Source organism: Mauremys reevesii, linkage group 12, assembly GCF_016161935.1.
Source record: "Mauremys reevesii isolate NIE-2019 linkage group 12, ASM1616193v1, whole genome shotgun sequence".
Classification (NCBI taxonomy): domain Eukaryota; kingdom Metazoa; phylum Chordata; order Testudines; family Geoemydidae; genus Mauremys; species Mauremys reevesii.
The window spans coordinates 12,979,708-13,007,372 of NC_052634.1; the positions used below are offsets into that span (position 1 = coordinate 12,979,708).

The 27,665-nt window shown below is 41.4% G+C and overlaps 2 protein-coding genes across 49 annotated transcripts in view; one reads left to right on the forward strand and one right to left on the reverse strand.

Annotated features, from left to right (window-relative positions):
* PRDM10 (PR/SET domain 10) overlaps nt 1–1,603 on the reverse strand; it is a 72,925-nt gene extending 71,322 nt beyond the window's left edge. For 6 of the 9 annotated variants that reach the window (XM_039496632.1, XM_039496635.1, XM_039496633.1 and 3 more), the window contains exon 1: nt 1,161–1,238. The gene's annotated coding sequence lies outside the window, so the exon portion shown is untranslated. The other 3 variants (XM_039496631.1, XM_039496626.1, XM_039496630.1) reach the window with 3 other exon arrangements.
* Nucleotides 455–27,598, forward strand: LOC120375748. Of its 40 annotated transcripts, XR_005586748.1 has the most exons (10): nt 1,467–1,608; nt 1,824–1,863; nt 9,365–9,505; nt 12,574–12,626; nt 12,715–12,780; nt 14,321–14,381; nt 16,459–16,642; nt 20,687–20,743; nt 22,046–22,138; nt 25,913–26,143. XR_005586748.1 is itself a non-coding variant. In XM_039496645.1 (7 exons), exons 1-6 carry the CDS (start codon nt 1,250–1,252, stop codon nt 14,346–14,348), a joined length of 633 nt encoding a protein of 210 aa, XP_039352579.1. In that variant the 5' UTR covers nt 1,170–1,249; the 3' UTR covers nt 14,349–14,381; nt 25,913–26,143. The 40 variants fall into 40 exon arrangements, 3 of the variants coding, with proteins under 3 accessions (XP_039352579.1, XP_039352580.1, XP_039352581.1); XR_005586739.1 differs by lacking the exons at nt 1,467–1,608; nt 9,365–9,505 and adding exons at nt 699–833; nt 3,746–3,832 and having other exon boundaries at nt 12,574–12,780; XR_005586752.1 differs by lacking the exons at nt 1,467–1,608; nt 9,365–9,505 and adding an exon at nt 699–833.
* Nucleotides 27,599–27,665: the final 67 nt, after the last annotated feature.

The window sequence follows — 27,665 nt, forward strand, 5'->3', positions numbered from 1 at the left end:
AAACTTTCCTGTACCCCAAAGTCAAATGTGGGTCCTGCAAAGGTTGGTGCATTACAACTCATTCTCATTTTGACATGGGGAGGCGCCGGCCATTGCACCTCTGAAACATCCACTCCCCGGCTTCTTCCCTCAGTCTGCACCCTGGGCAACCCCCCAGCCTCCTGCTGGGGGTGGGGAGGAACCCAGTGGGCCTGAGTCCCCACCACACCAGGACAAGGCACCAGCCAAGCCAGCCCCTGACAACCAATCACGGGGGGGGGGGCGCGCACTGGGCAGAAAACCCGCCCCACCAATAGAATCGGGCTCTAGCAGCCCAACGGTCTCCCCCACTCCTTTCCCCAATCAGAGAAGGGGGACAAGACACACCCCAGCCAATCAGAGTGGGGGGCAGAACCGCTCCCCCGCCCTAGAGCCTAACGGTCTCCCCAACATACACACAAAACGACCCCAACACCAGCCAATCAGAGGATGGGGCGCGACCCCCCCCCCAGGGGCAAAGAGAGATAGGGGTGCGAGGCCTGTAGCCAATCAGAACAAGGGTCTCTGCACCGCACACAGTACTGTCCCCCCCGACAAAGCGGGAGGTGCAACAGCCCCCACGGCTGGCCTGGCACCCAACGGTCACTCAGCCCCAACCACTCTGGGACTGGGAGGGGGGAAGAGGCAGAGAGGTTGCGCCGCAAGGGCTGGGAGAGGAAGAAGACCGAAGCCGAGGGGAGGGGGAATGATCCAACCACGGGGGCAAGGGAAGATGAACGGGCCATACGGGGGCAAAATGCCCGGCGTGTTGGGGGGGGAGTAAGATGGCTCCAGCACCCCCTCCCGTTAATGAGGTGCCGGGGTCCGGACTGTACCATCCGGGAGGGGGGAAACGCGGGTGGGGGCAGCCCCTTACCCCCCTGTCCGGGGCGGGTGGGGGATCCCGATCGGGGAGGGGGGGAAGAAGCGGACTGTACCTCTCCTGCGAGAGGGGGGGGGAATGACAGCGCCCTACTCCCCCCCACCCGCGGGAGCGAACGGTTTGTCCCGGCCCCAGCGCTAAGGAGCCGCCGGCTCCGGCGCCATCTTGGGTGCGACTAAAACAACAAGCCCAAACCCCTAGCATGTCTCTGCGGTGGCCCTGGGCCGGAGTCCCCTCCCGGACCGTCCCATCGCGTTACCTGAGGGGGTCCCATGTGGGTGCCGCACCCCGGCCGCCGCCGCAGGCCCCGCTGCCGCCCCAAACCCCCCCACCTGTCCTCACCTCACAATGGTAGCTGCAGAGCAGGAGGGGGGGCGGCCGCCCGGACCTCATTACCATATTCTGCCTGGCAACAGCTATCAGTGCTGCATGCTGATTGGCCAGGAGTCCCTAGCCCGCGGGGACCGGGCAAACGCACCCCACCCCCCAAAAAAAGCACAAAGCGGCCGGGTCCCCAGGGGGGAGGTGAAGCAAAGACCCCCCCAATCCACAAGAAGGGGGGAACCCTTGCCAGGGCTTCCACCCCTCCACAGCACCACCCACCAATCACAGCGCCGCTCTCATCCAAGCGCAGCTCCGCCGGGGCCTGCTCGCCAATCACAGTGCGTCTCTCAGCGTCGGGCTCCGCCCTCCTGCTGTGGGAGGAGGTGAGGGGAGTAGAGTAGTGCCCCCTGTTGGGTAGACGGGGAGAAGGGAAGTCCAACTGCGCCCCCTGCTGGGGGGGGGGGAATGACCCAAGGGGTAAGGGGAGCAAATAGAGAGTTCATGGAGAATTGGGCTGGCTAGTTTGGCAGTGACAGAGCAGTGCATGGAACCCAGGAGTCCTGACACCCAGCCCCTCACCCTATTCTCTTTTCTCTAGGCCCTACACTCCAGGACTCAGCCAGCCCTTCATCCTCCAGGTAAACTGAGTTCAGAATCATTTGCTGTGTGCTGTGTGTGTGCATTTCAGGGATGGGACCTTCCATCCTGTGTCTCCGTCCGTTCTGCTCTCGGGACATTTCTTGTAAGAAGGGCCTTCTGCCCCGGTAGTCTTGGTCTACATTTCCCCACCCTCCCCATTGCGCACTGGGTGCAGCCTCCTGCCATTGAGAGGTGGCTGCCTTTTGGAGTCGAAGGCATTCTTGTGCTTGCATCATATGTAATGGGTTTTTAGGCTCTTTGAGATGAAGGCTGCTTTATAAATGTAAGGAATTATTATATTCTAGACATAAAGCACTGGTGTGTAGGCTGTAGGGATGCTTATGGAGGGAGGAACTAGATGACATAACTGATCCTTTCATCTTCTTCACTGTATTATTCTGTAGGGGAAAAAATTAAATTTAAAATCTAACCTAAACTCACTTTTTGTTTGAGAATGTTGGTTTTATTTTCTTGTTGTTTTTTGTGGGTCCGCGGGGGTGGTCAGTTGGCTTCTGTTGTATAATAAGGACATTGATCCTAGTCCATTTACACTTTTTATTTTTGAATAGCATCTTCAGCACAGATGTGAACACAAAATGCTTCACAGGTGTTTATAAAAAAACATGTAAATACAAAATTATTAATCTAATGCACATTTTACTCTGAGTTTTGTCTAGCCTGGCTGGAAAAAGTGGGTTTTTTAAAACTACCACTAGCTGCAGTCTCCCAAAATTATTTGGGAAAGGATATTTGCAAATTATAAAATAAACAAATTTGGTTTATTTCTTCATAGACTCACTTAAAATTGGTATTCTAAAGTGGAAACTATAAAATGTTATTAGGGATAACTTCAGTACACAAAGGAATGTATATTTAATTGGGGTGATACCTGACTATTAGATGATGCTCTGATATATTCTGGAGACTCCTGCATCGTTTGTCTCATTTACTTCTACTTTCTGTTCATGTGTTATATAATAAATTTGAGTTTTAAATGTCATCTAAAATAAATCAAGGATAATTGACATAGGTCAAGTTTCTGAACTACCCATTTGATATTCCATTCTCTCTTGGGGTTACCACTGTTCTTTTTAAGGGGTGAGGGGAGACTTTATATTGGTATGGCACAGAAAAATACTCTTTTTGCTAATTATCTTAAGTGTTTATTTACCACATACCCAGAAAGTTATTTTATTTGGCAAGTTCTTTTTTAAAAAGAATACTTCCTAGCAGGTTTCATTCTCATAATATTTCAAATTCCTTTACAAATGATATATATCCAGTGCCACTGAAATGCAGCTGCTTTGTGAGAAGTTATCTCCTCAGTGGAGTATGGCAGGGCAGTAGGGGAAGGGGAAATTTTGATCAAGGACACAAAAGCAAAGCACTGCTCTTACAAAAAGTGCCACAGAGAATCAATATCGAGAGCACAGAGAGGGCTAGATCCTCATCAGACGTAAATTGATGTAGCACTATTGATTCAATAGAACTGATTTTCAGGTGAGGATCTAGTCCAGAACCTCTATTTTTAAGATGTATGATGCTCAGTTTTTCTATGCTGGAAGGGCTAATGGGTGTATACTGAAGTAGTCTCCTAAAATGTTGAATGTTTACTAGATTATTTAAATTTAAAACCTACAGGGACACTGTCAATTTAAAAATCAGAGATGCATATTGCCTTACCTGTGTCAATAATTTCACCTGAGAATATTAAAACTAAAGTAGTTTTAAAAATTGAAGACAGTAGGATTACTTGTATGAGTAAAGGGAGCAAGATTTGGCTCTGTTTTGCTTTTCTCTGCTGATATTGTGTGCTTGCTTAGATGATTAAAACAGTCATCTTCTTTTCCTTTTATTATTATTATTTTATTATTATTATAGTCAATTTCATACTTTCACACTGACATAACGCTGAAATGTTTGAGTGGCAAACACAGCAAGGGAATGTTTAAGAACAAAGAAAAACAGGTTCGTTTTCAATTTTATTTTAACTTAATGAAAACATTTTAATCATATTAGTTTGAAAAGAAAACATGTATTTTAAGCAAATCTGCATTTTAGGCCTATGCTACCTGATAGTGCCTTTTTAGTGTTCTGGACTGGAGAATAGGAAAGTTGTTACATTTGCTTAAATATACATATGCTACTGTGTTATATTTTCATGCAGACATGTCTTGGGTTATAACTTGGCACATAAGAATATGTGGCATTGGCTCCATTCTTTCCCTTCCTCCTGCACTGGCCACAATCCAAGGGTTATTTATGGGTATTTGCTTCCCTCTTTAGCAGAAGAGAACTATTGGGCCTAAGCATACACAATATCATATGATATAAAGGGCTGCCAAATACAGAAAACCATGAGTCATCAACTCTTGTGTTTGAAATCAGATGTAAAGCCTACATTTCCCTTCTTTTAATCCTTTTTGTTTCTGATGTTTTGATGGAGAGCCCATTTATCTAGTGTCCTCGTGTTCACACACACATCCCAGAAAGAAAGGCCTTCATTGTCAAACCAATGTAATTTTCCTAGGCACCCAGAATAAACTACATTAATTAATTCCCTATTTTCCTGAATTGTGTGGAATATTGGTGTAATCCTTGATCCTGAACTTTTCCCCACATCACTGCATTATCAGCTTGGTATACGGCTACCTCAATAGTACTTCAGCTGAATTTCTTATTCATTCCTTCATCTTCTCCTGTTTTACCTATTGCAATTCCCTTCCCTGTGGTCTCTGCAAATCTGCAAGTGGTGCTGTCTGCCGTCTCAGATGTACAATACACCCACATCCTCCCAGCAATTCTGCTTTCTTCTCAGTCATTTAAAAATACAGTTAGAAAGTGATCTTGTGGCTTCTTTTTGGCCCATTGCCGTGTATCAGCCTACTTCACAAAACTTGTGTGGCTGAACCCCGCTTGCTTATTGGCATACCGCTCACACAACAAAGCCACTGTCAGTACAAGAACCTTCTCCTCTGCAACTCCAGCTACCTGGAACAGCCTTTTTCAACACCAGCTCATCAACTCTCCACCTCATTTCAAATCTAAGCTAAAGATACCTCTATTCTCCGCTGCCTGTATCTCTGAATTCCCTTCTTTGCTATTATGTATTTGATTCTTTTTTGTGGTACTGTCTAATTCTGTAAAGTATTATGGGTTACAGATTATATAATCTGTATGGAGAACATTGATCTAATCTTGTAAATCCTTGTGAGTTGTTACGTAAGTAGTCTTTACATTAGTAGCCTCATTGATGTCACTGGGACTACTCATATGCATCATATGCATGATGATTACTTACATGAGTCAGGATTTGCAAATTGAACCATAAATTGGATTGTACATTCCATCACTAGTTTGTCACTCCCCTGCTGCTCCTCTATGTCTGTCTATAAGATAAATAATTGGAAGATTGGAAAATTTCAACTCTATCTTGACCATATTTCTATCAGAATTATTTACATATGACTGACCACCTCTGAACTGTTTGAATACACTGCACTGTTTTATACCATAAGGGTAGGATACTAGATATAGTGGAGGTGTTGGTATAAGATTAATAATTTAGAAGGAAGCCATCATAAACTTAGATTAAGGGGATCATTGCATCAGAAGACCACACAAATAAACAAAGCTTTTCTCCTTTATTGGTTCTTCCAGTTCAATCTCTCATCGTCACAAACCAAGCTAATCATATTTGTCATTCTCTAATAGAAAACTTAAAGATATAATGGTGTCCACGTAATGCTCACAAAACTTCTACATTTTGTTTTACAGAAGACCTGCACCCTTTAAAAAAAAAAACAACAAACAAACCCTGAACCTCTAAACAGTGTTCAAATAAGCAAGCCAGTTCCCTACTCCCATCTTCATCACTGCTGATGGCCACTTCACCTTCACAACACAGCCATAATTTTGCCCTCTAATATTTGCAAAAATGTGTGCAAAGGTCAAAATAAGAAATGAGCAGGAGAGTACAGTTCACATTCAAAGGATCCATTTTCAGTACAAAAGTCGCAACATTACTCACACAAAAAATGCATGTTAGTTTCTAGACAGCATCAAGCTAATACAAGCTTAGAGACTCCATACTTATAGACACCATCATATAATCAGCACATTTCAGAACATCAGACAAATCATTCATAAAAAATATTCCACTCAGGCACATCACCCTATAAGAATGTATAAAACTCTGACATAAATTAATGCACCCTAAGGCAATGGGCAAGATCTTCAGCTCATGTAAATCACTTCAGTGGAGCTATGCTGATTTACACCAGCTGAGGATCTGGCTACATAATCCTTTCAAAATCTCCATTGCATGTTTAATAAACAATATATAAAAGTTTAAGGGAAAAGGTGAGTTTTACAGTTTCCCCTGAAAGTCTGCATTAACAAAGCCAAGCTCTGGTGTACCAACGGGAGGAATGCGTTCAGTCAAGGATCCCTTCATGGAAAATGCCTTGCCACTAGCCTGCCAATATTTCTGTGGCTTCAATGTAAAATTACAAAGTCTGCTGCCTAAGGTGGCATTTACGAAGTTTGCCTGGGGCCCAGGGCCAGACAAAATTGCCAAGAGGGTTTTCTGTGTTATCTTGCTTTGATACTTCTGATAGACCCCATCTTAAATTGTAAATTCTTGGATGGCAGGGACCACTATTTTGTTTAGAGTCTGTACAGTGCCTAATACAGTGGGTCCTAGTCCATAATTGCGGTTCCTGGGTGCTACCCCAATTAAAATAATATTACATTACATGGAGGGCATTCACGGTAGGGTGAATAAAAGAGTAGCAAAGCAGTGGCGTTTGTATTTCAAGACTTTTTCCAGAAAACTACAGTGGAGAGATTTATTTCAGCTTTAATTCCAATTTAACTAATTTTCTTTTGTCTGGGATTATTTATCAGTTTAGAGCACAAAAAGTTGTCCCTTGCCTATGAAACTCATCTACTTAAAATGTTTGGAACCCTGTTAGCAGATTTTTATATCAGCAGATCTGATTACATTCTTTCAGTGTTGATAGTTATCTTTGTAGGAGCCACAAAAATCTGTTGTGATTTTGGTTCTGTAGAAGCAATAGAGTAATATTGTTCCCAATGAGATCAGTTGTGTACAAACAATTAAGGAAATAAAGAGCCATGTTATTTTCAGCTCCATTAGAAAGACAGGGCTGGATGAATCAAAACCTCAGCAATTAAACATTTTGAAGTTTCTGAATATATTACAAATAAACAAGTTGAATTAACAAGGAAAACGTTAATATTATACTATCTTAGTTAAATATTTACTATATTGAAGAACTTTTAGTGTGCCCATCATTGTTCTATTTAGATTTATTATATAAGAATAATCTGTTAAATTAATTTTCTACCTAGTTTTTAGAAGTCCCTCTATTTCAATATTTCCATGATTGTGAACAGTCTTGTCAATGAGAAATGTCAATTTTTAAGTTCTTCCCGGAGTAACTGTAGGGAAAATTTCCACATTTTGACATTTGTTTTCATCCTGAATCAAACAAGCAGAAATATTGAAAAATTTTGCAGAATCATAAGTTCTGAAAAATTTCAATTCAGAAATGAAAAATATAACATTTCTCAATTGAAATGTAATGTTTCACATTGGAAAATGAAACGTTGATTCAAAGTGAAATGTTTTGTTTTGAAATGGTGCTTCAGAATTGTTTTCCCTTTTCCTCTTCTTTTCAAGAATTGACAATTTCCCATGGACATTTTTTGACCAGCTCTAGTTTTTAGCTGCCAAGGAGCCGATCCTCTGAGAAGCAGAGCACCTTTAATTCCCATTAACTTGAGTGGGAGCTGAAGGTGCTTGGCACCTCACCAGATCAGACCTTAATATAGTTGTATCAGTGCATCTGCACTGGTTTAAACCCCTAGTGTAGATATAATGTGTACTGCTGCAACATATCCCAGCTTCAGACCAGTGTAAACCATATACCAGTGCAGCTATATTGATGGCTAAAAAAATACTGTAGACAAGGCTTTATTCACACAAAAGTCCCATTCTGAGGCAATGGTTGTCTGAGATCTCAGAATTTGACCACGGGTGGTACTGCCATCACCAAGCATTCAAACAAGATCATGAGACTAAAAATGGGGTTCCCTTTATTTGCCTTTTGGTTTCTGAGCCTTTAGGGATAAAGTTTTTATGTTTTTCTCCACCTTGATGAGGGCTAGAAATGTACTATTTTTAAATGAAAGCTGAGATTCTCACCCTAGGTGCTGGGGCTTTAAGATACACACCAATTATTGCAAAAATTGGCAGCACTGCATATGTCATCTACATCTCACTGCAGCTTCCTGTGTGAATTAACTGATCCTGCAATGAACTCAACAGAGGCAAACACCAGCATCAGCATAGAGCCTTATTGATTTAGGCCACCTTATGGATTATTGTCAAAACACTTTTACTGATTTATTCTTTGCACTTAAATGTATTTGGATATATCCTCTAAAAGATACTTGTCTTGGTAGAAGAGAATCTGATCTTAGTGAGTAATTTAAAGGAATGAGATATTTTGAAACAAAACTGAGTTTGGGAAATCAATCTATTCCACCCTATGTACAGAAAGCAAATGCCTTCGAAAAATATTAGGTATTAAATGAATGAATTTATAACAGATGTCAAGATCCGTCCGAGTTCAGCAACCCCTTATCTCTAAAGATGTCCAGGAAAGAAGATGGGAATATTTGGGACATGTGTTAAGAATGAAGCAAAAGTGTCTGCCGTGACAAGTGTGCAACCAGAAGAACATGCAGAAGTGTCTGACTGAAAGACTCTCTCCTTCGAACACTACTCGGAGAGGAAAAATGTATGGGACTTAACACAGAGGAGATGCAAAGAGCAGCCCAGGATAGACAGGGCTGGCGGATCCTTGTTCTAAGAAATGTCTGATGGCACAGGAACCAGGGGCGGCTCTAGGCACCAGCGGGCCAAGCGCCCGCTTGGGGCGGCATCCTGGGGAGGGCGTCATTTGGCTCCGGTGGAGCTCCCGCCGGCATGCCTGCGGCAGGTCCACCAGAGCCCGGGACGAGCGGACCTGCCGCAGTCATGCCTGCGGCGGGTCCCGTCTTCCCGCGGCTCCGGTTGTGGACCCGCAGGGCTGACGGCGGCAGGGCCGCGCGTCCGGGGCACCGGTGGCCCGGGCGCAGGCATGCCGGCGGAGCTCCACCGGAGCAAATTGACGCCCTCCCCAGGATGCCGGAGCCGCGGGAAGAGGGGACCCGCCGCGGGACTGGGGAAGGGCGGCGCAGCGCTCCGCGCTGCTTGGGGCAGCCTACTTTGTAGAGCCGCCCCTGACAGGAACATTTCAAATTCGGACCCTAGCAGCTAATTATACTAAAGATTAAAATGTGTTAATTTGGTTCCTTGATCTCATCCTTCATTTTTTTCCTTTGCTTTTTTGATTAGTTTATCAATAATTGTATTTTTAGAAAATGTGGACATTCTATTGTCATCAAAGCTCATTTCATGTCACTCAGATGCATCCAAGCGCCGTATGATGTAGGCATGCCCAGAGTTCGAGCCAGTCTTTCACTGAAGGCTGGGGACCCAAAGGTCAGATGTTGTCTTCAAGGAAGCAGATTTACAATGCATGTAATTATCCCTTCTTGCAACCTGAGGTATGCTAGAGCTCAGCATTTCTCCACAATTATGGAATTGTAAATTGTTGCCTTGAACATGTGTAATCCCAGTTTGCAATCAGTGGAACAATTCAGGATTTATTAGATAAGTGCATGGAGGATAGGTCCATCAACGGCTGCTGCCAAGACGGTCAGGGACTCAACCCCATGCTCTGGGTGTCCGTAAGCCTCTGACTGCCAGAAGCTGGAACTGGATGACAGGGGATGGATCACTTAATAATTGCCCTGTTCTGTTCATTCCCTCTGAAGCATCTGGCACTGGCCACTGTCAGAAGACAGGATACTGGGCTTGCTGGACCATCGGTCTGACCCAGTATGGCTTTTCTTATTAGGATTTGCTAATATAAGCCTGAGTCTAGTTCACAGATGTTCAGACTGACAGTGAACAATTTGCTGCAGTTCCAGCTGAAAGTGCTTGTGTATTCTGCAGCACAGAACGTGGAATACATCATGGATTTTATGAATATTTTTGACATCTCAATGGAGCTGATTGCCCTTATCTCTAACTATGACACAAAGGCCCATTGGTGCCAGTTGGCAATGGGTTCACTTCTCTCTTGCAATTCCTAACAGGCCTGACAAAGTCACTACACCTACCACACCATTTTCATAGTATCTATCCAGAAAGAAAACCATGTATGGTATCTAATTGAAGCTTATGTCAAATTGATCCTCACAATCATTGCAAAGATATATGAATGGATGAAATTTAAGGAGTTGTGTATATGTACTGAAAGCTGGGTGGACAAACAGGTTTTGCCAGACAAAGGGAAGTAGATTCACATGTCTGCCTAGGTTCATATGTAGATTAAGCATTGGAAGCCTAAGCATTGGAACCCAATTTACATACAGGGGGATGGGAAGTCAACAGGAAGAGAACAGCAGCAGGGGTGAAGAAAAGAGCTTTGTCTAGAGGTGCACTTCAAAGGTTTATTAGACTATAACTGGAGGACAGGGACAACAGCACCCTGTTGTCCAACACTGGGAGAGGAAAAAAGACGGTGCTCTATGCATCCATGAACCGTAGTTCCCAGGCATGTAGATTGATGACGAGATTGTTTTAGGTGAGAAACTATTTTAGACACAGCTTGTAGCCTGTTACAGTTAAGTTTAGACTCTAAGGAGTGTGTTACACTTTTTGTTTTCTATGTAGCCATTTCTGTGTCCATTATCCTTAGTATCTCTTAAATCTGAATCTTTCATCATAAACTCATGATTGTTTCACTGTAAATATATCTCTATGCTGTTATGTGATAAAGGACCTGATTCTGAGTTGTACCAATCAAGCTGTGTGTACACTGTTCCCTTGGGAACAGTAAACCTGGTAATTACTGTGGGCGTCCAGTGACGGGCTGGATATTACAGGAGGATGCTTTCAGAGGAATTCAGGGATTGGGTTGCACCTATTATTACCCTGCAAAGTAAAGTAAGGGTGGGCTGAGATCTGAGAAGATTGTCTGGGTGGCTGACAGATAGACTGGTGGTGTCAGGGAGCTTGACACCTGCACCAGCAAGTCTCTCTCTCACTGAAGCAGGCAGAGTAACAGGATGATTCACAGTTCTGGGCACACTGGAAAGAACCATCACTCTATCCCGACTTGTAGTTTCTGTCAATTGAATCCAGATGCTTTACACTTTGGATCATGCATAACAATTAATCCTCCAAGAAATTCCTAATTACATTCCTAATACTTAAAAAAACGAGGAGTTCTTGTGGCACCTTAGAGACTAACACATTTATTTGGGCATAAGCTTTCGAAGTGGGTTATAGCCAAGTGGGTTACAGCCCACGAAAGCTTATGCCCAAATGCATTCGTTAGTCTCTAAGGTGCCACAAGGACTCCTCATTGTTTTTGCTGATACAGACTAACACGGTTACCCCTCTGACTCCTAATACTGTATTGCTTAGACTTTTCTTACTTATAGTGGGGCAATAAAAACACTGAATTCAAGGTTAAGACTAACTTACTGTTTAACAGCCAGTTTTTCTAAGTGCTCTAAAATCCAAATGCCTAGTCAAATTGTTTTAAAAATTGGCGTTCCTCATGCAGATCTGGGGTAGGGTTAGTGGTCTTAATTTGAGGTAATTTGAGCAAGGGGTTCTTGAAAGAGAGCACCCCCCACCTTCCAAAATCATATGACAGCAACATTTTATGGTTCTTATAACTTTTTTTGTGCACACCAGTAGCTTAAACTATGTCTCTAATCCTCCCCAAACTTATATCACCTATTTGGGGTGGATTTCAGCTAATATCTGGAACCCAATATTAAAAAAATTATTCAGGTTAAAAGTTGGATCTACTATGGGTCTTGAGTCAAGTTAACAGGCCAGAGAAAGTTATTTGGGTGTGAGTAGCAGGGTTGGGCTTCTCTGTTGCCAGTCACAGGGTTTGCAGGCAGCCTGATGTCAGAGTAGTTGGTGACTGTATGTGATATACTGTGTCTGTTGAACCTAAGCAGCACTTTTTAAAAAAAAAATGGAGCTATACCTATCTCATAGAACTGGAAGGAACCTTGAAAGGTCATTGGGTCCAGTCTAGTCCTCTGCCTTTATAGCAGGACCAAGTACTGTCCTTGACAGATGTTTGCTCCAGATCCCTAAATGTCCCCTTCAAGGATTGAGCTCCTAACCCTGGGTTTAGCAGGCCAATGCTCAAACCACTGAGCTATCCCTCCCCACCAAGATACTGTAAACTTGAGTCCTTTCCTACGTAGCTTTCTGAGAATATGTGTTATGCACATTAGGTGCTCTCTGCCTGTATTCAGCATGGCTCCTGGAAGTTTTGCCCTGAATCCAAAGATGCTGGTTTAATATCTGATATTTCAAAGTGCTCTATAATCCACATGCATTGGGACATTGTCTTGAAAACTGGTATGTTACAACAGGTGCTGAAGTAGAGTTTGGGGTGCAAATTTGGGGTCACTTGATGTTTCGCTTCCCAATATTCATCCCCTGATACTATGTGCTCTTTTAAATGTTTAAAATGCTCTAAAATCTATCTGATGTGCATACTGAATTTATCTTGAATATTGTTATGCCGCAACAGGTGCAGGACTGGTTTTTTTGGTACACATTTGGAGTCCTTTGGTCAAGAGTTTGGTGTGTATGCAGATGAATGAGAAAGTAGTTCTGTGGGACACAGCACTCCATATGAAATGGCACGCTTACTTATGTCTGCCTATTATAGGGCAGCCCTGACTGAAACATTCCTACAATATATCCTCATTGGATCTCGCCAGCTCCAGGGGCAGAGGTAAGGTTGTGGGGCGGGGCTAGTGTGTACCTTGACTCTGTATTTCCTGGTTTCCAGTGACTTAAGTATTGGTGTATTCGATGTTTTGGAAGGACATGAGGCACACACCATTAACTCTATTAAGGAAATGTTTGAGAAGTGAATGATGTTATATTTAGTGATGTCTGTTCAGTCCCTGGGTTGGGAATAAGGATGAAGCAGTCTGGAGATTCTAAACAAAAGCCATTTCTCTGCATGTCTGCAATTTTGCAGATTGATTTTATTTTTATTTCTCCGTGCCACTTGTCAGGTGGAAAGTAATATTTCATAACTAATAATAAAAGAAATGCATTATAAATAGTCATAAAATATTCCAATATCCAGTTTTTTAAAGTTTGATTCATTTGCCTGCATTGTCTCTGCACTGCAGATATACAATTCATTGCTTTGGAAAGCTTGTAAAATATAAAAGCTTATGTCAGGATTTAGGGGCAAATGAGGATTTAGTAACAGATCATTCTAATACAGGGGCACTTTGGATAGTGCCATAAAAGAAGCTGCTCCAGGAGCAAATGGGCTTTGAACCCAAGACTGCAGGTCTAGGGTAGAAATCCTGAGCTGGAGAATGTTTTGGTAACTCTTATTCTTTGCTTAATGTATACAATTGTTCCTGAGAAGGGAACATGGCAAACTGATGCTGTGTTTTTGTTTGTTTGTTCAGCTTATTGGTTTCTCAACCTACAGTGTTATATATCTGAAAGATTGAGACAAAATATAGTCCTAATAGCTGTATTACCTAGCCAGTTTTTGAAAAGCAGTTTTTATTTTTTTATAGTCACGTATATACTGTGTACAGTAACATGTCAAGCAGTGCACTTTTTAGGGTCTAATTCCATTTAAACAAACAAAAAAACATTGAGCTTCCATCCTACACAAGAATTAAAATTGGGCCTGATGGTCACAACATATTGGAAAATATCACAGAGAATATGTCTTCAATGCAGACTTAGCCCAGATGTTGCCCCTAAGCATCCCTCCCATCTAGACACGCACACCTCTCACTAGAGTTTGCTGATGCCTTCAATCCAGGCTAGCTGACACAGTGTGGGTGAGTGGGTTAGAGCCCAGGTTCCACTTTCACTCAGGTTCGTATATATGTATTTCAAAATGCTTTTACCATTGTTACTAATAATTCACGATGATTTAAACTGAAAGATTTTTTTTTAAATCTGATTTATTTTTCCCCTTTGGGGTTTTGTTTTGCTGTTTACATTTTACTTAGCGTTGAAAATGAAAATCAGTGTGAGTTTTGGTTTTGTTTCTAGTTAGTTTATTTTCCGATTCTCAGGCACTTTGTGCTACAATGTCTAGCTTGCATACACTGCAGGGAAATTTAATACCTCAACAAAATACTGTTTTCATTGAAATAAAAAATCTTCACCATGGTAAAAGCATATCAATAGCATAATTTAGGCCTAAACAACTTTACAGCAGCCCTTTAACATACACTAAATGGCTTTATTCACCTTGAAATTATTATTGCTTCATGCTCTTTTATTAGATTTTTCAACATCTGGCTGCTTGATTGATCTGCAATAAAAGAACCCTCTGCCACACAGAAGGTGAGGTGCTGTGACTATGCATTACCAACCAGTGAATCATATAATTATTGAAAACCCCATAGGCAAATATTTGAGACACAGTAAGTAGGACAGTTTAGTGTGCACGTCTGTTTTCTTCATCTGTATTTACAGAAGAAATTTCAGACTGGAACAAACTTGAATGAAGAGAAACCGTTTATACAAAAAATAAACTAACTTGGTCATTATGCCATGTCTACGCTAGTGACCTTAGAGCAGCACAGCTGTACTGATGCAGTTGTGCCGCTGTAAGATCTCCCATGTAGCTGCTCTTTGCCGATGTTGACATAATTAAACCACCCCCAATAAGCGGCGGTAGCTATGTCGGCAAGAGAGTGTCTCCTGCGACATAGTGGTATCCACACCAGCGCTTTTGTCGGTGTAACTTATTCGCTCAGAGGGGTGTTGTTTTCACACCCTTGAACAATATAAGTTATGCCAACAAAAATGCTAGTGTAGACATAGCCAAGGGACGACCTGCGAGGACATGGATGGATGGTTTGTGGCAGATCACTGGGAAGTCAACTGCTGAGTGCTCAAAGTTAGCGATGGATCATGAAGGCTTCCAAACATTCTGCTTTTATGTCACTGATATTCAGCTACTGGATAAATGGATTTACTTACTTATTATGACTTCTCAAATTCACCATTATGGGCTGACTCCTTCTCTGTATGCATATGCCTGAAAAGACCCAGCCAGAAGGTACAGGTACAGTGTCACAATCTGGTTCTGGAAACCCAGAAACCTGCAGAGAGGATGCTCTGGGGGGCCCTCAGCAAGAGTTAGGAGGCCAGGATCCACAGATCTTAGCATGTATATGCCCTGACTCAGACCCATTCAGCCTGCATTCCATGTCAATTATTCCCACTCCTGGCATGAATAATCTGACTGGGAATTAGACAAACCCAGTTCAGGGTTCACTGCAAAATCAGATACAAGGGGATTGGCTGAAAGAGAGAAAGATCTTGCAGCTCATTGTCAGTGGGAGTTAAACACATACTAGAGATGGACTCAAACTATACATTTTAGATCCAAGAGTGGATTTCAAATACCTCAGACTTGGGGCTTTTTTAGATTTAATATTTTGATTCAAGCCAGTCTCTAGCACTAAAGAGAGAAGAGATCTTCAATAGCTTTGATACTAAGCAAATAGAATCAGAAAAAAAAATCAAGAAAATAGATGAAAGGCATAAAAAGTTTTGTTTGTTTCTTACATTCAATTCCCCCCTTCTGCCCCCAAATGTAAGTACCTCTTTGAGGAATACTTTCACTGTTAACTAATTGTTGTTCAGGTTTTGGGATCTGCAGGCACTGTTTAGTCTGTGACTCTGCCAAGGGATCTGTCCTGGGATTTACCTTTTTGCCCATTGAAGTGAACAGCATTTTGCATGTGCACAAGGGTGCATGCTTGCAGAATCCATTGCCAGATCAGGGCCTTAGATACAGGCAGAGACTTTGGCCTAGATCCTGCCTTGCTTTAGGGCATTTTTGAGTCAGTGTCTTATACAAATTGGTCTTAAAACTGGCTTCGCTTGCCCCCTCCAGTATAGTGGAATCCTCGGGTGGTGGAGTGTCACGGTAGTAACTCTTATACCACCACTCATCACTCAAGGATGGCAGTGTGGCGAGCCGGGGGGATAGTCAGAAAAGGACACATGGCAAGGACATCTTGCCAACCCCCAGCTGCCAAAATGGCCCCTTGCTCATTGGCAGCAGCCATCATGATTAAAGTAGACTATAGGCTCCTCTAGTTTATGCTGTGGAGCAGCCTGATGTCCATCCTGAGCCGTGCAAATGTTCTCCATCTTGGGGCTATCCAAATACTGTATATTTTTGTAACTAGATATTATTTGTTAATATTAGACTACAATGGACATTTAGCTTTGTCATTCCTTTTTAGACAAAATTTCATTCATTCCATGCTATCCTTATGACAAATAAATCCATTTTTGAAGGCATGAATGGGATTAAAACTGTTCAGTGTGTATGTATGTGTGTACGAATGTGTCTTTTTGGAAGGGGTCATATTAAAATGTGAGAATCAAATATATTTTCCAGAAGATGGAACAACTAGCAGATCCAAGGACTCTAGTTAAACTAACTACTTAGGGACTGATCCCATGAACATTCTGAAGGCCCAGTGACTTCGCTAGAAGACAATGTCATTTAGCACGGAGAGAACTGGACCCTACTCATCTTTACTAGGATGCAGATTTTTTGAAACATAATCTGGTTCAAAGGCGTAAGTGTTTTCTGGCTTTTATTATTATTATTATTATTTATTATTCAGTTCTCTTATGTTTTATACTTGAAAAACTGGCAATTACTGTAATTGAAAGGATGGTGAAATGGAAGAATAAGATGGCAAATTTCCCTTTAGAATTAGTAAGGAAATCTCACTTTCAGTTCATCGTTGGATAGATACCTGGTTTGGATAGCCTTTCTGTCATTTTTGAAGCTGAGAATAAGTGAGTGTATAATAGGTAAAGGTGGCAAACAACTCTTCTGTTAGCTGGTTCTATTTTCAGGATATACATGCTGAATTTTTAAGTTCTCAAAAAAGCAGAATGTTTAAGTGTGACTTCTTTTAATGAGAGGGAGATTATTGCACTAATACATTTAAATGTGCTGATGCATAATTTTTACAGTATTTTACAGAGTAGACAACAGGGTCAAATTTCACTTTTATGTACACTTCAGTGAGGTTGCACCAAGGCGTATGTTGGTGCAGAATTTGGCCAAAAGCAATACAGGCAAGTCGCATCTTAGGCTCATTTAACATGTGCAAATTCAGCTTTGCGTGGTTGGCAAAAACAGGGGAAAAAAAAGAAAAATAACAATATAAAAACTGCATCTGTATTTCGGGCGATTCCACCCGCCATTCAACTCGAGTGTTTCACTATACGCGGTTTTTGCTTTACGCGCTAACCGCGGAACGGAACCCCCGCGTAAGATGAGACTTGCCTGTAATGAGTTAGGAGAAATTATGTGTTTCAATATACTGTTGGTGAAGGTGCTTAAAATGCAGATGAATAAAGATATCTGACTAACTAGAATAATCTGTACTTGTGTAACAATGATTCTTTACCCACACTACAGGGGTTTCTGAAATGTATTTTTCTATCATAGCTGCATATTTTAAAGTCAGCTGTTAGCTCCCAAATGGGGAATTAACTACCAGCTATTTGCATTTTAAAGGGAAAAATCAAACCCCAATAGGGCTCTACTTAAGACGTCCTTTGTATAACTTACCAGATAGCTACATCTCATTGTAGTCCTTAGGGATTCAAACAAATGACTGAGACAAGTGAGGAAAATTTAGAATCAGAATAATCCTTGTAAGTCTGTTTTAAAACTGCAGGTCTTATTGATATCAGTGTTAAAAATCCTCCTACTTTAGAGTCTGCTGCAGGAGCCCATCTCCCTTCTGCACAGTACCTCTCAACTGAGCTCTCTCAGCCCTTTATACCTGACCCTTTCCCAGCTGGGTTTGGTACTCAAACAGGGCTGGCTGTTCCCAGACTCCTGGCATGGAAAAGGGCAGACCACCCTGTTAAAATAGGCATGTGTGGAAGGACAGAAGGAGTTGCCACTACCCACAAATACAGCAATCTCTCACCGTTCTACCACATTGCTTCCCCTCCTCAGATCCCTGCATTAGCTTCCCTCTTGCCTGCAGCATCATCTTTCATGTGTTTATCCTTGTCTTCTAAGCACAACTCCACCCCACTTACGATATATATTTATTCATGTTTCATCCCACATCCCCCCTCATTCCCTAGGCTTCTTCTGAACAGTTATTGTCATTTTTACTGTCAGAATTGCGCCATTTTTCCTGACCTTGGAGCAGCCACTTGTTTCCGATACACCAGGAGCCCTGTCCGTCAACCAGAGTTTAAAACCCACTTCCTCAGCAAAGCTTCCTTCATTGCTGTCCTTACCAATGAAGTCTTTGCACCTCTTGTCCCGTGTATTGTCTTTGTGACTTTGAATGTCATCTTCTCGAGGGCAAGTTTGAGTTCTGACTCTGTATGAGCCTTGGACCTTTTCTGAGCAAGTTCCATTGCCAAACTCAAGGGACCAATGTCAAGTATGGGTGGTGACTTTCTACTGGAGTTTACTGTTTTTCAGATAAGTACTCTCACCTAAAGGCTATTGGGTAGATAGACTTTGGACCAAGCTGTAGGGCCCAGATCCTCAAAGGCATTTAGGCACCTAACTACTAGTGATTTAAAATGGGAGATAGGTGCCTAAATACCTTTGAGCATCTGGGCCTAGCTGACTTGTAAAGGCTGTGTCTGCACTACATCTCTTCACCAGCCTTGTAATAACCAGTTAGTTCAGGGGTAGTTAGTTGCATGGTTGATCCTGCCCATGTACAACATAGTTTAATAATAAAATGTAGTAGCTAAGGCCCAGAGTTTAAAGGTATTTAGATATTGCTTCACTCACCATCGCAATGCCTAACTGATTTAGTAGCCTAAATCTCATTTTCAACAGTGATTTAGGTACTTCATCTAAATCCCATCTACTATCAGTGGAATTTTGGAAATTAGATTTATGCTTCTAAATCAGTTAGGCATTGCAATGCTGAGCACAGCAACAACTACATACCTTTAAAAATCTGGACTTAAGTGTATTTGACCCTTGTCAGATGGTTAGGATGGCACATGGTTTCCTCTGAAAGCAAGTTGTAAGGTTGTATTGCCACATGGTAGGGACCCCCCACTGTGTGCCTGTATAACCAGTTTGGCCAGTCCTCCTTCCTCCCAGAGTGCGTTACCACACATGCTGCTGCTCTGCTTTCATGTCCTCCATGCTGAGGCAATATGGGATAGCTGCCCAGATTTCCCAGAAAAACTCTGACACAAACACAGGCAGCAGAATAGGTGTGCACAGATGCATCCATTTGACTGTTGGTTGCGTTTTGAAAAAAGCTGCTGTGTTTGAACACAACTTGGCAATGTTTCTTGTAATTGGATTAGCTGTGTCATGAACTCTGTTGTTTTTGAAGCCTGGATGCGACTAAAGGTGAAAGGCAAAAAGCTTTTCATTCATCCTAACTTCTACTGTAGTTGCCTTTGTTGGAAGACTGTTATGTACAATCATGGAGGAAATTGCAATCAAATTATTTTTACATGGTGTCTTTGCAAAGCTGCTTAGAGGACTGACAGCTGAAAACATCTCTATACCTGCAAATTTTCCTTGTTTGGGTGGTATTTTAGCTCTTAAAATCAGACTTGGCTCAGTTCTACCTCTGCAATTTCTAGCTTGCATGGAACTATCATTCACCACTATTACAAATGACATAATCCCATTTAAATCTTCCATCAAGATTTTAATTAAAATCCCCATATAATACTACTATTTGAAGGCTAGTTCAATTACAACCTTTCAATTGCAGAGTTGAGGGGAGCAGAGGGAATATTCAAGGACTTTCTGATTCTCATAGACTCATTCTGCAACGACGAGTTTGATTCAGACAAATGCTCCTGGCACAGCTTGCTGCTGCCAGTGCCTCTCTACTGGAACAAACCACAGGCCCCTCAACCTCTTCTGTTCTCCTTCCTTACCAATTGACTTAACATGCCTTGGGGGCAGATCTTTTCAGCCAGGAGTGGCCTCTTTCCTTTTAAACAGCTGTGCAGACTCACAAGTTGTAAATAACAGAAAAGGTTCCACTGGAACATTATTTACAGGAGAAACACAGACACACAAGGATTTTTCATTTAAAAAAAAAGCTGATCAAAGACACAGGGTGAGAACTGCTGCTCTGGCACAAGTATACTGGGTAAAATGGCCAGAGCAGCAAAAAGGGGGATTCTAAAAGCCTTGGATCCAATTGGAGAAAATTCCCCTGGCACAGAAACTAATCAAGCAAGACTCTTTTCCAACCCGGCCCAGACCCCCCACAAAGGCTTGGTGTAGGTGACTGTACTGGGGTGTGTCAGGGTTGGGCCACAGCACATAGCAGTGCTTTGATTCTGAGTAGCAATGCTGTCCATAGGTACCATAGGCAGCCCAGCCCCCAAGGCTGTCTGCATTACAATGGAGATCACTCTGACCCCTGGAGCAACCCAGAATAGCAGGGCACAAAGGTGGTTTTCCCCCACCCGTCAATGGGCTATGAGTTTTGTGCTGTACCCCATGCACAGCACAGAATCTCCCCTCTGATCTACAGAGAGTTTCTGCTACTATCACGACTAGACCCAAACAAAGTGGAGTTAAGAACTCTTTAGAAACTGTAGGCAATAACATAGATAATAATTAATATTTTCACTTACAGATAATCTTTCATCGGAGGTTTGGAAACATTAATTAAAGCTTGACTCACTCCTTTGAGGTAAACAAATATCTCCATATTACTAATGGGCAAAATGAAGTAGAATTTGAGTGATTATCTCAAGGTCACACAGTGACAGGGCCAAGAATTAGGACTTAAGTGTCTTGCCTCTCAGCCCTTGTTCTTACCATACAGTCATATGCTTGTCAGTACAACAAACAGTTTGCCGGAATCTCATGCCACCTCACTCATCTACTTTCCACAGAACTCCCTTTCACTTCCTGTTTTTACCCACTTCCCCGTCCATTTCACAACCTTGACTTTATAAAATGAACAACCTTCCCAATGGGACATTTTGCATGGGTGGGTCATGGTGATAGCCACAGTCCCTCCTTGAATTCTGGGCTTGCCGAGAGCACTGGAATACTGAGCTTTAAATAATCATCCTCTTCACACTTACATTTCTTGATAAACTCAGCAAAGACAATCATAGAAATCTGCACCTAACTGAGCTTTAGCAAAGTATCCCCAGAAGATGATGTCATCAGACTATTTTTATAGAGAGCACCTATTAATTTTATCACAAGCGATTTGGAAACTGTCCCCAAACTACTTCAGTTGGGTGGTTTTTTTAAGCAAAAGCTTTATTTTAAAAATTCCTTCTCTCCTAGGAGTTCCAAACACAGTTTTTTGCACCACATGTCATTTGCAAAATGTTACACTCCATTCCTTTTTAATTAGGCTGCCAGATGGGTATCTGGTCTTGTGATACTGAAATATCAGTTTATCATACCTACTGTCAAACCACAATGCTACACTTTTTAATGCATTTGGGGCTAATAGTCTCCCCCTTCTAGCTAGGCTTTGTGCAAAGAGATTCTACAGCTGCTGAAGGGAAATTAATCCTCTGTGGCGGGCGTTAGACAAGTAGAAATGGAAAACACTATGATGGCCCTTTCTAGACCCCACCACTTATACCCCCTCCCCCATTCCGCAAGAGGCAGTGGCTGATGGATCGTTATAGTAGCAGATCCGTTGGCCCTGCTGCTGCTCCTTCCCTGAACTACTCATGACCTGGAAATGTGAAAAAGTCCTACGCACCTTGGCTCTTCAACAAGAGTATATATCCCTTAAGTCTAGTCCCTGTGCAGCAGAACTGCACTAGTTCTGTTGCTTCTGGAGCCCTCTGTGCCTGCCCGAGAAAAGCAAGATTTGCCTGTTACAACACATTTTGTTTTTGTTGTATCTCTGTTTTAATGGGAAATACATCATGGGGGAGAAGCCCCAAAATTTTACTTATCTTTTGTTTCCCTGTGTAAATGTGACAATATGTCTATCTGGCTACTCTGGTTTCTGAGCTAGAGGATTGTGAGTTCAAGTCCCACGCCTGGACTTCACCTGATACCCATTGCTAACACTGCAGCTTAGTGGTAGGAGGATGCTGTACTAGAAGAGGTAAGAAGCTAAAATACAGTCGCCTTTTGCTCCTCTCTGTATAGAACTAAGGTGCTTTCCAGAAGGGTAGGATAACCTCAGATTTCAGAGTAGCAGCCGTGTTAGTCTGTATTCGCAAAAAGAACAGGAGTACTTGTGGCACCTTAAAGACTAACAAATTTATTTTAGCATGAGCTTTCGTGAGCTACAGCTCACTTCTTCGGATGCATAGAATGGAACACACAGACAGGAGATATTTTATACATACAGAGAACATGAAAGGTGGAAGTATGCATAACAACAGGAAAAGTCTAATCAATTGAGATGAGCTATCATCAGCAGGAGGGAAAAAAAACTTTTTTGAAGTGATAATTAAGATGGCCCATAGAAGGTGTGAGGAGAACTTAACATAGGGAAATAGATTCAATTAGTGTAATGACCCAACCATTCCCAGTCTCTGTTTAGGCCAGAGTTAATTGTATCTAATTTGCATATTAATTTGAGTTCAGCAGTTTCTCTTTGGAGTCTGTTTTTGAAGTTTTTTTGTTGCAAAATTGCCACCTTCAAGTCTGTCACTGAGTGGTTAGAGAGGTTGAAGTGTTCTCCCACTGGTTTTTTAATGTTATGATTCCTGATGTCAGATTTGTGTCCATTTATTCTTTTGCGTAGAGACTGTCCGGTTTGGCCAACGTACATGGCAGAGGGGCATTGCTGGCACATGATGGCATATATCACGTTGGTAGATGTGCAGGTGTACGAGCCCCTGATGGCGTGTCTGATGTGATTAGGTCCTATGATGGTGTCACTTGAATGGATATGTGGACAGAGCTGGCATCGGGCTTTGTTGCAAGGATAGGTTCCTGGGTTAGTGTTTATGTTGTATGGTGTGCGGTTGCTGGTGAGTATTTGCTTCAGGTTGGGAGGCTGTCTATAAGCGAGGACTGGCCTGTCTCCCAAGATCTGTGAGAGTGAGGGATCATCTTTAAGGATAGGTTGTAGATCTTTGATGATGCGCTGGAGAGGTTTTAGTTGGGGGCTGTAGGTGATGGCTAGTGGCGTTCTGTTATTTTCTTTTTTAGGCCTGTCCTGTAGTAGGTGGCTTCTGGGTACTCTTCTGGCTCTGTCAATCTGTTTTTTCACTTCAGCAGGTGGGTATGGGTATGAGACTGGGAATGGTTGGGTCATTACACTAATTGAATCTATTTCCCTATGTTAAGTTCTCCTCACACCTTCTATGGGCCATCTTAATTATCACTTCAAAAAGTTTTTTTTTTCCTCCTGCTGATGATAGCTCATCTCAATTGATTAGACTTTTCCTGTTGTTATGCATACTTCCACCTTTTCATGTTCTCAGTATGTATAAATATCTCCTGTCTGTGTGTTCCATTCTATGCATCCGAAGAAGTGAACTGTAGCTCACGAAAGCTCATGCTAAAATAAATTTGTTAGTCTTTAAGATGCCACAAGTACTCCTGTTCTTTTTGAGGATAACCTCAGTGTCCTAGCTAAGAGTCCCTCTCTCATTAACCGTATTCCAGATGTATAAGACTGTGAGTCAGTTACAATTGGATTGTTGGCCTGAATTTTATGGGTTAGTTGTTATGGCTCGCCACTGATCGCATCCGACCAGAAGATTTATGCGTTCTTGTCCAATTCAGACTACAAGGTCCGAGCACTCAGAGAGTTGTACATCGGAAGAGGACTCTCGAGGTGCTTGGCAAAAACACTTACACTGAGGACAATACCAAATTTATAAAAACTTTATTGAGATTAATAAAATGCTATGAAACTTATAACTGCAAACTTATAACTGCAAAACAGTAAAAGATTATATGTACCTTAACATTACATACTCACACCCTTCCTTGAGGACCCGGTAATAGGAGGTGAAGAACCAGCCTTACTCCTGGCATGCCCGATAACAGGTTGGTGCTGGCTTCCCCAATAGTTAAGAATGTTGAGCAGTTATACTGTACTACACAAGCTGAGCTGATAGTGTGATAGAAGATAGTCTATAGCAGGGGTTCTCAAACTGGGGTTCGGGACCCCTCGGGGTCGCAAGGTTATTACGTGGGGGGTTGTGAGCTGTCAGCCTCCACCCCAAACCCCGCTTTGCCTCCAGCATTTATAATGGTGTTAAATATATAAAAAAGTGATTTTAATTTATGGGGGGCAGGGGCTTGCTGTGTGAAAGGGGTCACCAGTACAAAAGGTTGAGAACCACTTATCTATAGAATTTAGGAGAACAAAGAAAAGAAAGAGCTAAAAGCCCCTTTCTTACAAGGTATTTTATAGGATCCTGACACTATGTAATTCATGCCCAACCTACTATACCCAATTCTTATTTCTATACCCTAAGAAATTTATGGGTACCCTTATCCTATAGGTTAGTGGATTATGACATTTACTCTCTTTATATTAATAAGGATTATCTCACTCCAAAAACTGCCACTCTAGGCTCTCTTGGCGACTTCCAGGTTTGTGGTATACCCTGCAGTTACCAACTGGTTGACGATGCCAGATAAACCTGATCAGTGTTGTGTATATTTCCTCCCTTTGGTTCCCCAAAGTTCAGGGACCATTTCTATCTGTGCCAAAGGTTACCAGCTTTTATGCTGATTTACTCTTAACTGATTATACTTTTAGCTATTTAGCTAATCTTATTGGATACAGACCAGTAGGCTTCTTGCATTTCAGCAAAACTTATTCTATGTATAATTATTAGAAAACACATATCATATGCCTCAACACATCCTAAATTCATAGGAATTAATACTGATAAAATATACGAATCAAATGGATTCATTCAGAAAGAGAAACATATTTGATACGGCTGGCTGGATTAGTAGGATATAATAGGATAGTAGGATATAATAGCTAGCAAAATAATCCTGTGGGCTACAGGATGCACAGATGCTGCCGTCTTTGTGTACAGCTGCTACACCGCTATAATTTTGGAGCAGCAATGTGGATGATCCAATGGACAGAACATGGGCCTCCGAAGGAGGGATACCTGAGTTCTATTCTGACCTCTGATATTGACGCTATGTGACCTGCACAAGTCACTTAAGCCTATGTTTTCAAAAGGGTCCACCAATTTTAGGCGCCTCAGCCTTTGGATGCCCAGCTGGAGACACCTGCAGGGTGATTTTCAAAGGCGCTGACTACCCACGCTCTGGTTGACTTCAATCTCTGCAGCAGCTCTGAAAATCAAGCCCTAACAGATCCCAAGTTAGGGACCCAAAATTAGTGGACACTTGAAAATTGACACCTGAATTTCTCCTTCTTTTCACCATCTACAAAATTACTTACCTCAAAGGGGAGTTGTGAGGATTAATTAATGCTCATAAAGTGCTATATAACTATAAATGCTAAGTATTACTAGCTCATTAATTTATATAGCACTTCAAGATATCTTTGCTATGAGAGGCTGTACCCAAAGATATATAAACAATGTGTTCTTGTGGAGCTGGGGAAAATGAAAAATACCTTAATGATAATGTTGTAAAAGGGAGAAATGTAACTCAAAATATATTCAGTTGAATGAAATACACCCATATTGTACATTAAAAATGTATATACAATAAAATGTATTATTTTAAAGGAGACAATTAATATTCCAGCTGGGTTTGGGTAAGTTTAAAAGAAGATTACAGATGCCAGAGGACTGCAGTAAAAGAGATTTAAAGGTTTTCAAGTACTGTAAAAAAAAAAAAAGAGAGACTGTAATAAGTGACTAGTGGACCAGCTGGCCATTTTAATTAAAACTAGGCTGCTTATTGATCTATATTACAGATTGTCCCCATTTACAACACTTCAGCAATCTTCCTTGCATCCGTTTCAGGAAAAAAAAATCACTTGTGATTGTGTGTGAAGAATGTAAAAGTTAAAGAATATAAACGGTTTGTAATTTTATCTAATTGTCTGAATATCTTGGGATTTTTCTGTTTGCTTTGTTTTTTGGTGTAAGCACTCTTGCACATCCGGCTATGAAAATTATGGAGAATAAAATGTGTAAATTGTAGCAGACGCTTCCTTAATTTATTCCATGAAATAATTCTGATGGAGTTTTATACATGTTTTAAATAATGTTTATTCTTTCAAACCTAGAAATTGCTTCTGAAGTTATTCTGATGTATATTAAATTATATCTATTTTTTAATTATATTACAGAAAATATTTCTGTTTTAGGTAGTGGCATCTTTTAGATTTAGGGAGTGAAATCTTGTCCCCATTGAAATTAATGCCTAACCATTGACTTCAATGGGGCCAGGATTTCACCCACTACATTTTGTTTGACTATCTTCTCCATCATTGTGAAAGTCAAACAATAAATAATAAATAAATAATAAGTAGCTTACATCTATACAGTGTTTTTCTTTCTGAAGGACTCAAGTGTTTTACAAATTATATACATAGTGGAATCACATCAACTCAGATTTGCTACAATTGATTTTAAACATTACCTGAAATGCTGCTACTCAAACATAACAGCACAGAAGCTCTAAAAGTGAAACGATCAACAGCGATACAATTGATTTCACTGATTGCTTTTCTCAGTTTAGAAAAAAAAATTAAAGTGCTATAAATGTGACAAGTAAACAGGATTTTTAAAAATTTTTAAGTTTTAATAATCTAAGATGTCTGAAGTGGCATAGGTAGAGAAATATGTCTGTTTACACTGATTATTTTTGAGTTGACAGTGTGCTCTTTTGTCATTTGCAATCAAACCATTTCCTGGTGAAGTGCAAAAAAATTAAGGTTCTACAGCATACTACACAAAAAGGGGGGTAGGTCACATCCGAGGGGCAAACATATTATTTTACAAAAATTGCTCTGAGATCTTTAATGTAGATATTCCCTTAAAAACAAAAACAAACAAACCCAAAAGCAGTTTTTTATATTGTAATCTTTTCCACTCACAGTTAGACCCAGCTCTTCAATGGCACCTATCTCTCATTGATTTCAATGGGCGTTGAAACTGCCTAAACAGTTTTGAGGATTTGAAGCTTAGTACTTTCATGTTGTTTATACAGCACCTAACAGGATGGAGCTCGGATTTGGAGTATGGCTTTACTGCAATCCTGTTACTATTACTATTCAATTTTTCTCTCTCAAAAACATGAAAAACTGAATTCACCATGCTGGGATTTGAATCTGTAATTGCAGAGCATAACATTCCAAACCTGCTGCCAATGTAAAACTGTATAGACCAGGGATGGGTAATGGCAGTCTGGGGACCACAGCCAGATGATTTGGCCCATCAAAGTTAAGATTTTAACCTTTGTTGTTTTCATTTAATAATCCCCTGCAAAAAAGGTTAGTGGAAGATTTATGTTTAAACTTTGTTTTATTTAAAGGTTGTTTATATTTAAGAACACTTCAGTTTTACAGTGTTAGTTGTATGCTAACATGCTGTGTTGTAGCAAACACTTCTGAGTTATGCAACATGTTGTCTCTAAAAATAAATAACATGGTCCAAAAGGGTTTGAGTGGATTTTGTGGCCCTCTCCTTTCTTACAGGGGCATTGCTGTTCAAATTTTGTTC